A 13,347-nucleotide genomic window follows, 5' to 3' on the forward strand; every position below is an offset into this window, starting at 1 on the left:
GCAATCGATTTTCGAATTAAAAGTGACAGCCCTAATATATATCTTTATATACACACACACACACAAATTAAAAAAAAATTGAGTTTTAGTTAACCACTAATAACTGACATGCATGCTTCTGCTTGCACAAAAATGATACGCAAAGCCTTATATACTAAAATCTCTACAGAAAAGCTACAAAGGATGGGAGGAGGAGGGAGAGGAAGGAATGAAGAGGAGGAACCGAAGGACAGAGAAATGGCTGATGAGGAGCAGAGGGTCAATTAGATCCAGCAGTGAGCAGCCTCATGCGGATGGAGGAAAATTAGCCATGTCTGCACTGTCTGAGCAAGGTCTACACACGCATACACATCTATCAGCACACACATACTAAAAGCTGCTTTCAATTAGCAAGACATATAGCATGTGCAGAACACAGCAGAAGAGCAGATATATAAATGCAGAACACTGCCTGACAGCGAATAGAGAAATCCATTATTCCTCTTACAGGAATTGAAAACCAAACTCCAAAGAGCTTTTCAAACATTAGCAGGATACCTTCCTGTTCGCAAACAGTTCTTTATTGGAAAAAAAACTAATCCTACTGAGTTTAAACATGAGCTCAGAGAACTCCAGGCACCATCAACAAACCAAATCCAAACCATCAGCAAAATAAATCCACCGTATCAAGTCCAAACAATCCTGACAAGTCCAACAACACAACAAGTATTTGTGCTATCTGTCCACACACACACACAACAACAGCTGCATACTCGTGTGCTAAAACACACATACAGAAATACACACACGTTCACACTTACTCACTAATTAAAGCAATATTGGCGTAAATCAAACCAGATGGCTTGTTTCGCACCCACACTGTGTAAATGCTTCAATTATCTAAACAGTTTGGAATAACACACTTCACACACACACTCACACAGCCCTGCCTTTATCTATTTCTGCTATTTTTCTAGGGTGCATTTAAACTGTCTAGGCCATCAACAAACTATGGAAGCACTGAATATTTCTGCCACTGAATATTTTTTTAATTGCCACTTTTTATCTCACAATTCAGACTTTTTTCTCACAATTTGAATTTACATCTTGCAATTCTGACTTTTTTTTCAGAATTGTTAGATCCAAAACCTGCAATTATGACTTATTTCCTCAGAACTGCCTGATACAAACTCACAATTCTTACTTTTTTTCCCTCACAATTGTAACTGGAGAACTGGACTTTATAACTCGCAAAATGGTTATATGACACAATTCTGAGAAAAAAGGCAGAATTACAAGTTCATATGACACAAATCTGAGAAGAAAGTCAGAATTGTGAGATACAAACTCAGAATTGTGGGGGAAAAAAAAGAATTACGAGTTTATATTTCAGAATGTAGAGGGAAAAAAAAGTCAGAATTGCGAGATACAAACTCACAATTGCATGAAAAAAAAGTCAGAATTACAAATTTATATCTCAGAATTCGGTGAAAAAAAAAGTCAGAATTGCGAGATACAAACTCAGAATTGTGGGAAAAAAGTCAGAATTACGAGTTTATATTTCAGAATTCAGAGGGGAAAAAAAGTCAGAATTGCGAGATACAAACTCACAATTGCATGAAAAAAGTCAAAATTGTTAGTTTAAATGGCACAATTCTGAGAAAAAAGTCAGAGTTGTTAGTTTAAATGACACAATTTTGAGAAAAAAATCAGAATTGCGAGTTACAAACTCACAATTGCGTGAAAAAAGTCAGAATTGTTAGTTCAAATGACACAATTCTGAGAAAAACGTAAGAATTGTTAGTATATATCACAATTCTGAGGAAAAAGGTTTGCGAAAAAGAATTGTGAGATACAAACTCACTATTGCGAGAAAAAAAGGTCAGAATTACGAGTTTATATCTCAGAATACAGAGAAAAAAATCTGAATTCCAAGCTTATGACAATTCTGAGAAAAAATTGAAAAATCTGAGAAATAAAAAGTCTGAATTGTGAGATACAAACTTACAACTTGAAAATAAATAAATCTAAATTGTGAGCTTGCAATTCTGACTTTATATCTCGCAATTCTAAAATCTACTTTCACACACCTGTCTGGTGTTAGTGATCCTGAAGATCTTCAAGTGTGTTTCAACCAGCTCACTTGATCCCTAGGTCATGTATTAGTACACTGTGTACACAATTTTGGGCACTGGTAAGGATCCTGGCTCACTACATATTAGGATATAGTTTGTGACAATATGACAACGTACTTGTGTTGTAAAATGTCAACTCTGTTATTTACCAACAGCAGCCGGGCCAATGCCTTTCTGACATTATTTCAAATATAATTTTAATTGAAATATTAGGTAGATTATGCTGACAACTGTCTAGCAATACTGAAGTATAAACATAGGCCAAGGCAAATTTACGCACACTGTATACAGTGTACACATAAAAATCTAAGTATACTTTGGGCTTAAGTGTATAAAATGCACCAGAACGTCTGGTGAATAGGCCAAGGGTGATTCATTTTATTTTGGGTAAACTACAGTATGTCTATTTAATTTACTGCCCTAGAGCTAGATCATATACCACATATACATATATCATAAAGTCTGATTAAATAAACATACATGACATGTAAACATAAAGCTTTGAAGATATCCTTTATTTAGAACCCAAAATTCCCTTAGCAAAAGGGTTCAATAGAGGGTTCAATAGATGTCAACGAAAATAGCTAACCAAAAACCACGACCATTTTGGCATGTACTATCAAACTCTCTTATAGCTTTAAGTATGCTGTACTAACTTTGTTATCTGCAATATTTAAAACAGTATCAAGATACAATCATTTTTTCCAATCTTATCAAATAAGCACAAGGACAATACATTTTTTGCAAAGTTTGTTTCAAGGGCTTAAAACTAAAAAAGACTGCACATGACTTTTGCAGATACATAACAGATGTTTTACAAATGTTAAGAGGACAGACAGCCAGTGTTAGGCCAGAAACATATTTCACACTAGTATGCAAACACAAACAAGAATGCTAGCGCACAGTCCCAATCTAAAGTGCAGTTAGTTGTATGTAAGGTTAGTAAGGTTGACAGTTCAACTATGACTAACTTGTTCAGCAAAATTGTCTTCATTTTGTTGTTCAACCATGACAATAATTGACCTGAAGGGAAAGACTTTATGCTAATGTCTGCAAATTCCGTGTGCGCACTTGTGGCAATGCTGAAAACAGATTAGAAATAACACATTTTGGAACATAATGACACATGTAATCCGAGCCGAATGAACTATACAGCAAATGCCACTACCAAATCCTTTGTTTCGCCTGACTGTTTTTAGTAATTCAGACTGGAGAATTTGAGTCAGACCTATGCAAACATCAGTTTTCCCAGCATTCCACACTCGGACTATTTGCTTTGGCCCCTTTCTGAAAGTTTCCATCTCTTATTCTTTCTCTCAGTTTTGCAGGACACCCTCACTCCTGAGGAAGGTGTGGACAAAAAATGAATGGAAAGGGAGAGCAGACTGACAGAGGAAATTCCTTCCTCTGGCGGTTGATTCTTCAGTGAAGGGGGCTGGAGATTTAGAGTGCCTCGGAGCTCTCTTCTCTCACTCGTCCCACATCTCACTGCCTGTCTCTGAAGGGAAGGGTCAAATGATGGATGAGAGGAGAGAGAGACAGCTCTACAGGTTTATGAGAGCCTCGGAGTGATCGTTCACCTTTAGGGCTGTAAAGTCAAGCTCACCTGATCTTCACCAATGGGGAGCGGCCTACAACTGCGCAGAAAAGACGATGAAATGACTCACTCTGAAGACAAATAAACAGAAAAACTTTAAGAAGGATGGTGATCCAAACAAACCTACACATCAGTTTCCACCACGGGTATTATTAACACCAAATATATAGTCGCTAGTAAAGTAAATCCCACCATTCAAACGAAATAACAAATCGGCTACATGGTCTTTACACGAAACTCTTTATGTGAAACGTAGTCTAGCCTACATTGCACATGCGCACTGGCTGGACCAACCTGAACATTTTCTGATTGAAAATGCTATTGAAATGTGGGTTCAGCGAGTGAATTTTTTTTTTTTTTTTTTTTTTTTTTTTGCAGTCAGGGGTCAATATAGGTTTGCAGATAAAGTATTCAGATTCGGAAAAATCTGCTGTAGTAGCAGAGAGGCAATATAACAAATGGCCATTGTACTACATCACAAATAGACCAAATCAGCACTTATATTTTCTGCTGTAGCTTCAGTATGGCTGTATTTAATGCCAGTACACTGAAGTTTATGATAGTGTATTTATGCTGTATTTACAGCTAAATCCCCATAAGGCCTGTGTCTGTGTGTGAGAATGTGTGTGTGTGTGTGTGTGTGTGTGAGAGAGAGAGAGATAGAGAAAGAGGAAGAATGATTCACCACTGAATGGAATCATCCAGGATTACAGAAATACAGCTCATTCTTTCACAGACAGGACAGGAGGGAGAGCATAGGACAATTTGCATAATCAGTGGTGGAAAGGCCAGTGTAGAAGGATCAGCGTATGTGTGTGTGTGTGTGTGTGTGTGTGTGTGGCTACTGTCAGCTTACAAGATAAACACATCAGGGAAAATAAACTGTGCAGTTCTTATCTTGAAGAGATTTCTGATTAGCTTTTTATTTCTGTAAAACGAAGCCAATCATTTCCATAAGCTTTTTTGCATTGATATAGTAGAACTATACTATTATCCAAAATATCAGTCTCCATGGCTACAAGCTGCAAATGTTTGGTTTACATCACAGGGTCTTATGAAATGTTTGAAAGTAAATCTTATTTTTTTTTATTTCCAAGTATGATCAGTAAGTCAGTATCTACACTGTATCTAGCCAAAAATGCTAAATTACAATAAAGATTCCACATAAATTGCACTTAACTAATCAAATTAAAAAGTAATTGTTATTGGCAATATTAGAACATACTAGATGTTAAATAAATACTCTTTCAGTGCTGCATTCCAATGCATTTGCATTTAAGTATTTTTGTGGACAGACACTTCAGCTATGTTTATAATTGAGTAATATTGCTTTGGGTCAAAAGCTCTGTGTGGTGGTGACTGAGGTCTATTCACCAAGACAAATTACTATAGTTTAGACCAGTTATTTTTGACGTTTAAATGGATTTCATTGGTCATAAATTTGAAAAACCTGGCTTGTTAACTTAGTAAGATGGACAAAAAGAAGATTTTGATAACCTGTGAAATGCATACTTAAAATGCTTTCAGTCAATTTTTTGAGCAATTGAGCATTTAAATATTCAACAACAAAAACAAATTTCAAATATCACTTTAGCAATACATATAATGAATTAAAGCATAAATGTAAAATCAGAACTATTATATATCATTTATAATTTATAAAACACATATTTTGGCTTGAATATAATTTGCTAACACATGCTAATAGATGTGGCTAAAAGCATAGGGATAAACATTGGCATTTAACTGAATGTTTACTATTAAATTACTAACACTAAAAAAATAGATACTCATACAGGGACTAAGTAAATAATATAAAAAATGGCTTTTAAAATAAATTTCAAGTTAGTTAACACCCTCTGTGGTTTTTAATGTATCAGGCGAGAGAAAGACCTGACCCTGACCTGTTATTTAAGCAGACCTCTTTATAACATCATAAAACTGTTAATATAGTTGAGTTAATGGTTGCACTATAAAGTAGTTAGGTAACACACAGTAAATTACCTGAATAATCTTTACACTGATCCAAATCAAACACTTGGGTGAAATGGGTGTGCAGACAGATTTACAGAAGAAAATAATCTGATGCACAAATAGATAAATAGCCTACATGTTATTGGTAGTTGCTTTATCTTCTGATCCACATGCCTGTAATCCAGAAAATATGTAAACGTCATATGGAACTGGTACATGAATTTGAAAAAAAAATAAAAACATTTAAAATGTCCAGAGAAGGTAAAGTATTTCGGCATCTCATTAAAGAAGACCACCACATCCTACACATGCAATGTTGTTCAGTAAATCTTTTGGACACGGGCCAGGGTCTCGCAAACCTGACATTCTTTATGCAGTGCTCACAGATGAATGTGTACATGGATGAAATGAAATATAGAGTGAAATATGAGTAATGTGAATATGCAGCAACCTGTCTCAAGTTATACCATATGCCGTACACAAAAACAGAAAAAAAACAGCTATCCATTTCTCGATACTTCTGCACAACACACACACCCAGCAGCTGTTGACACAATTCCCCACATAACATACTAAATCAGTCAAATTCAAAAATTCAGATCAGTTTTTAAAAATGTTTGCACAATGCAAAAACAGTCGGTTTCTAAGAATAAATAGAACAACAAAACAAAAAGGCAAAGCACACTGGAGCTGCTGTGACAGCTATGAGATTTTCAATATTAGTAAACTATCGTGACTGTGTGTTAGAGTTCCCTTTCACATTTAGTCTGGTTTGAACCACCCACATGGACCCCCTCTCAACAGGGGACCACCAAGATCGAGCAAAACCACCTGCTCCACTAACACAAACACACACATACCTTAAGGTGACCACTTTCACCACATCCACCTTGCCATTTACGCACCAGTATTGACACATAAAACATTCCAAATAACACACACTTTTGCAACAGTTTCTTTCATATTACAACATGAAAATGTTGAGCTTCTTTATAACTAAACAAGCTTTTTATAGTTAAACTGCATTTATCGCTTCAATTGTGCTGAAAACCATTGATCTAATTTGGTGCTCCCAGTCAAAAATAACCATCCTTTTAAAAAAATGTATTGTAAATCTCTCATTATGCTACGTATATTATGACTAAATCTTGAATTCTGGCTTTTTGTCAACTTGTATTTTGGAAGGGATTGTAGGCCTCAATGATCTATGCTGGTGTTTTCAGTTTTTGAGTGATAAAAATGGCAATCATTTTGGCACTGCTCGCTCAAACTGAGGTGCATAAGCTCAATCAATGTCAATGATTGATCAATGTGGCCTCTGATCAGTCAGTTCCAAAAAGAAATACAACACCTGTGCTAATGAAAAATAAAAGTATGGTGACCCTTACTCAGAATTCTTGCTCTGCATTTAACCCATCCAAAGTGCACACACACAGCAGTGAACACACACACACCGTGAACACACACCCGGAGCAGTGGGCAGCCATTTATGCTGCGGCGCCCGGGGAGCAGTTGGGGGTCCAGTGCCTTGTTCAAGGGCACCTAAGTCATGGTATTGCCGGCCCGAGGCTCGAACCCACAACCCTAAGGTTTAAGGTGGGGTAAATGTTAGTACATAGTAGTTAAATATACCTACTGTGCTATAATGTAGGTGTTAAAAATGATACAGTGGAGTGATAGAAGAGATATAAAACTAGCACGGTTCATTAAATGTGCAGTTCAACCCAAAATATAAATTGATATATATATATAACAAAAATGTATTAGAGTTATGGTTAATAATAGGTTAAGAACAGTGATATAACAGTGAGAGTGAACGTATGTGTGAAAGAGAAAGCTGTGCGCACAGGAAGAGCTTGTGTCCTGCGCTCCAACTGCTGTTTACAGGCAGGAAATGTTTGTTCTGTGAAAGGGAAGGAAGCACATCACTTGGTAAACACTGCACATAACATCATTTGCCATGAAAGCCTCATATACACACTCTTTTGCCTCTAAGAGGAAGTGATTCGTATCGCACTTCTGTTTCTTCTGAAGAGCCGTCAGTATGAGATTCATCGTCCAGAAGTTCAATAAGTCACGTCAGTCAAATCATTCTAGCTCGAGTTCTGACCCTGTAGTTTTCAATTAACCATCACAAACATTCGAAGCAGCTCGAGTCTGGATCACAGCGGCAGCATGCAGCACCGTACTTGTTTGTTAGAACATAATCTGTTTAAACAAGTAAAAAACAAACAATGCTATGTCTTTACTGCACTATCTCTGTAAACATTCACAGTGCAGGGTGAAAAAATGTGTCTCAGAAAGCTAACTGGAGTCAGGCGCCATGCAACTAACCCATAGTCCAATAAAAGACATGAGACTGGAGGTTTCTGCAGAGTTACAATGAGTATATTGACAAGAAGCATTACCTGCAAATCAGGGCTCAAGATATTCAGGCAAACCCAAAGTGTTAATTTCAAACAATCAACTGGAAGCAGCAGAATCCAGTAGTTACACTCCTGGAGATCTACCTTCTTGCAGAGTTGAGGTACAACCCTTTTCCAACATACGTGTCTTTAATTATTAAGTGCTCCTGAAGATTTGAACGAGCTGGTTCAGTTGTGCTTACGCCGCCTTCACACTGGCAGTTGAAATCAGCTCCGATACGGCTACGAAATGACCAGAAGTCATTCATTTCCTATGGAGATTCGCAGACCGCATGCGAATGGCTACAAACCGCGTCCGAACGAGTGCGGTGTGAAAAAAATCGTGTCCGTTGGTCATCCGGATGCGTTCAAAAAACTGAACTCTTGCGAAAGGCTATGGACGGTGGTTCCTATCCGACAATTCCAGCGGAAGTTGGCATTGCTATGGTACTGATTAACAAACCTGAATTCATAACTTTTTTTTACGATAAGTTGTCATGTCATTTTTTTATTTTCATGATTTTCTAACATTATAAGGGCAGTTAATACAATTAAAATGAATAATCAATATCGTGCCCCCCGCTCTCAGACACACTCGGTCTCTCTCGCTCGAGTGCAGGGTTCTTGCAGCCCTATATACCACTATATTACATTTAGCTGACCTGACATTCAGCCAATGGTTGGTACAGACAATACAGACAATATCAATCGTTCTAATCTCTCCCCAATTTTTGTTCTAAGTTACTCGCTTCTGAAGCTTTTCAGCTGTGTAGTACGATGTCCACTGGGGGAGTATTGCGTATTACGGAGCGGATTTCAACTGCCAGTGTGAAGGCGGCGTTACACTCTCAACAACAAAGGTCCTTTACTGGCATCAATGGTTCTGTAAAGAACTGAAAACCTTCCATTGTACAAAAGGTTATTTATAATGGAAAAGGGTTATTTTGGATGTTTACACCTGTTCTCTCCTTTAGGCCAAGAACAAAGAAGAAAATTATACATTTAGTTCTAGTTTGCTTACAGTTCACAATGATATTTTTAATACTGAACCTAATAAACAAAATGGTTTGTGCTGGGCTAAATGTGCTTGTTTTGCATGTATACATATGGTGGTATTTTTACCAGCTGAGAGCTCACAAAGAGTTTGTAAAATGTGTAAAGAAGTCAAAACAGTGCCAGAAATTCCTCCGTTGCACACTGCAGATGGGGTTCCCAACACCTGTACCAAAATGGAAAACAGTTCCAATGACGAAAAGACCCAGATGTGCTTAATATTAATATTCATTAATAATGTTCTTGGTGCATTTAGATGTCTTTGGCCTGTTTTCAAGAGTTTGTTTTGAAGCAGACTGAGACCACATAAAAATAATGGTTCTTTTAAGAATTGCTCACTGAATGTGGAACCAAAAACGTTTCTTCTATGGCATTGATGTCACATTTTAAGAGAATGGCGCTTAACCTTGAAGGGATTTAGATCTCCATGATCAGGATTGGCCAGCCCTGCCACTGAATAACCATTTAGGTTACCAATGAACCTTCCAAGGAACCATCTTTTCTTAGTGTGAAGAATATTGTAAAGAACCCTTTTCCACTATATAAAGAGACTTTTTTGCAATTAAAAGTTTCCATGGATGTTAAGAGTTCTTCAAGGACCCACAGATGACAATACAGAACCTTTATATTTAAAATCATATAGAAAGTAGATGAGACCTCTTCATAATAATAAAAAATAAAATAAAAATGAAAATCAATAATGAATGGAACTTTCCACTGGGGGTTAATAAATCCCTGTTTCGTGTCAATGTCATGCAAACCTCTGCAGTGCACACACACACTGTGCTTAAGTTTAGAGACATGCAAACCATCACAGATAACAGTCCAAGGTCAAGTCTAAATGCCAAAACAGTCCATGATAAGACCAAGACCTCGAAAATATGGACTCCGACTCCAGACAGAGTACTACATTAATGCTAAAATGTAATGTGAACATTTGAAAGTTTAGGATATAGCTATACTACAAATAAAAAAAAATGGCATGTAAAAACTTATTGTTATGCACTCAACAAAAGAATGTCTTAATCTAAACACTCAATACAAAATGTAATCCCAACACATTTAAATCAATCAATCAATCAATCGATCACAATTCATTGAGCAGGGATTGATGTCATACTCACTGGCTGGTGAAGGTGTGTTGTATCCACTGAGGGGTAGGGTGGGCAGAGAGGTTGGAGAAAGCCCCCCCAGCATGTGTGGAAAGAAATAGGAATAGTGGGCCATTGGGAAGCCATTCAGGTGTGGGCTGGGGTTGCCCTTACCAGACATGGCTACCACTAGAGTTCGCCCACAATCACACAGAAGAATCCAAAATTAATGTTCAAATTGATGCTTTCTGGAGATTATTTACCCATAAGAGCGTTCAGAAGAGAGAGTGGATGTGCTTATTCCTTGTGACACTGGTAGAAAACGGTGTTTCTAGACAGATCAATGGAGGAGTGACTCTCTTTTGTTGCCAGGGGGTTTTCTTTAGGGGTTGTTTCCAATGTCACACAGGCCTATTGAGTTTATTTCCAAAATGATTTGATTCCGTTTAATGAATCCAAGAGTCAGCATTTGTGATGTGCTCCACTTTCCTCTTCTGTTAGAACTCCTACAGGTGGACAAAGAGAGAGTGAGATTAATTGCAAGTAAATATGGAATGCTTTTGTACAAAGTAAGGTGTGGTTCACTTTTATATCCCTTAACGCTATCCCCCCAAAAAAATAAACAAAGGACCTAATAAACACCCAAATTAAACACCCCTCCTGCAATTCAAATAAATTATATTCTTTCGATTAAATGGTGTAAATTGATGTGTGTGATGCCGTCAGAGCACTGCGTGTTGCGTCAGGTGTTGCAGACACCATAAGAAAGATAATTTCTCTCCAGAACACCACATCATTTCAGAAGAGTGCTTACGCTAATCTTACCCTTACACACACAACATGTCCAAAGGACACCAAGTCATGTGTTCCTCTTTTTTATGTTGGCCAGGCGTGGTCATAGATATTTCATCAATTTGAGAACATGTTTATAGGCCTGTCTTTTTTATGTGGGAACTACTCTGCAATTACACAAAAATAAGGTCATAAACCTGGGCTGTGATGTTACGGAAGCAACTATACAACTAGTCAAACAACTCCACACACTTGCGATTACATAAAACATAAAGATTGAAAATTTTGGTTGCACTTTATTTTACAGTACGTGTTCTAGCATGTACTTATAGTGTACTTACAGTGTATTTATCTAAGACAGTTCTGGTTACACAAGGTAACTACATGGGGTAGGGTTAGGTTTAGGGGTAGGTTCAGGGTTAGTACCTAGTTATTACATAGTTATTGTAATTACTATAATAAGTACATAGTATGTACATGAGGAACAGGACTGTAAAATAAAGTGCTACCAAAATTTTAAATCAGTAAGTACATGCTAAATTTGGAGTACCCCAACTTTTTGTCAGCCAAACACCTTCAATGTAAAAAAAAAATCTATTTAATTATGATATATGTATATGTATAAGAAATGTAAGTGTTTACACCTTTATATTTTAATTATTGATTCATATTTTGTCTTACATTTTTATTATTTAATCTACTCACGAATCCTTATTAGGAAACTCAAGTTTTGGAAAACAAGCACTAAATGAAAATGTTTTGAAAGAAGCTGATGCATGGTATTTATTTAACAGCCCGGTCCTGTATTTTGTAATGAGAAAAAATTAAGCTATATTTATTTGAATAAGGCCGCATGTCGAGTTGATGTAAGTTTATATAAGTGATGTAACACAGCAGAAGCCAGAAACGTAATTAAAATACCACCGACAGACCTTGAGACTGTAAAAGTGTCCAAATTGTGTCTACAGGGAACAACCCACTCACATGCCACATGTACACACAGTTGCATGCAAACTTATATTTCATTCATTTGGGCACCGCTGAAGCCTTTCAGATCAGAGCCAAGGACACGGTCTGTGCAGTGTGCATGCACAACACACTGCGAGCTATGTTTAGCACTCAGCCAGAATCCTGGACGCACAGCGTATCATGAAGTTAAGATCAAATAAACAAATATGAGTCATGTGTTTTAATATAGATTGCACGTTTCTGCACTTCGGCATTTGTGTGTGTTTGTGCTGGTCATTATAATAACTGAAAGTGCCTACAAAACAGGAAGTGCGAATATAGGGCAGTGTGAAATCTCGATGCTCTTCCAACATCTTCAGCACACACCCACACGCACACACACACACCGCCCTCTAGACACTCCTGCTTGTCAGATGAGAAGGACCCCTTGACATTTGTGCCTCTATTAGAAAGGTCAACCTTTAATTACGTGAAATGCCAGCGCGCATGCACCTGCAGAAACACACTATATGTGATGTGTGTGAATGATCGCAGCAGGATCACTAGAGGTCTAGAAGCAACCTGGGTGTTGATACACAAAAAGAGAGAGCCATATTCAACTTATTCAGGTATATAGAACTAAATTTAGTAGCTCTGGACTGAATTTATCAGTATCGCATGGAATTCAGCGGCTTTGAGCCAAATTCAGCAGCGCTAGACAACATTCAGCATCTCAGGACCAGATACAGAAGGTCTGGACTGAATTTAACAACACCGGACTGAATTTAGCAGCTCTGGACAAAATGTAGCATTATATATTGATAAAAATCTTTCATCAACATCACAATCTCCTGTATCAGTAGTACTGCTCAGTAGCATTTGTTTATTTTTAAGTAATTAATACATGTAATACCTTTAGTAATTAATACTTTTTAATTGCAATAATCAATACTTAAGTAAAGATGCATTAAATTGATCAAAAGTAACAGTAAAGACATTTGTAATGTTTTAAATTATTCCATCTCAAATAGATTTCTATTTTATAATAACTTTCTGTTTAACATGATGAAAATGTATCATGTTTTTTTTTTCAGATTAAATGTTAAGTACACCAACCATTTTTTAATAAAGATGATGATGATGATGATGATAATAATAAGCACCAAAATCAACATATTAGAATGATTTCTGAAAAGTCATATTACTCTAAAAAATGTAGTAATTACTGTTGAAAAATCAGCTTTCCCATGGCAGGAATAAATGACATTACGAGATATTGAAATAGAAAACTCTTATTTTATAATGATATTTCAATTTTCAAAATAAATTATAAATAAAATATTAATATTTTATTGTATTTTTATTAAATAAAT

The 13,347-nt window shown here is 36.7% G+C and overlaps 1 protein-coding gene across 1 annotated transcript in view; it reads right to left on the bottom strand.

The window, feature by feature from the left end:
- The window catches only part of LOC127968896 (retinoic acid receptor alpha-A), a 141,522-nt gene that overhangs the window by 47,115 nt on the left and 81,060 nt on the right, over window positions 1-13,347 (bottom strand). Inside the window, exon 3 of the mRNA XM_052570298.1 lies at window positions 10,268-10,740. Coding sequence (XP_052426258.1) covers window positions 10,268-10,415 — 148 coding nt within the window. The 5' untranslated portion in view covers window positions 10,416-10,740. The remainder of the gene's footprint in view (window positions 1-10,267; window positions 10,741-13,347) is intronic.

Source organism: Carassius gibelio, chromosome B12, assembly GCF_023724105.1.
Source record: "Carassius gibelio isolate Cgi1373 ecotype wild population from Czech Republic chromosome B12, carGib1.2-hapl.c, whole genome shotgun sequence".
Lineage (NCBI taxonomy): Eukaryota > Metazoa > Chordata > Actinopteri > Cypriniformes > Cyprinidae > Carassius > Carassius gibelio.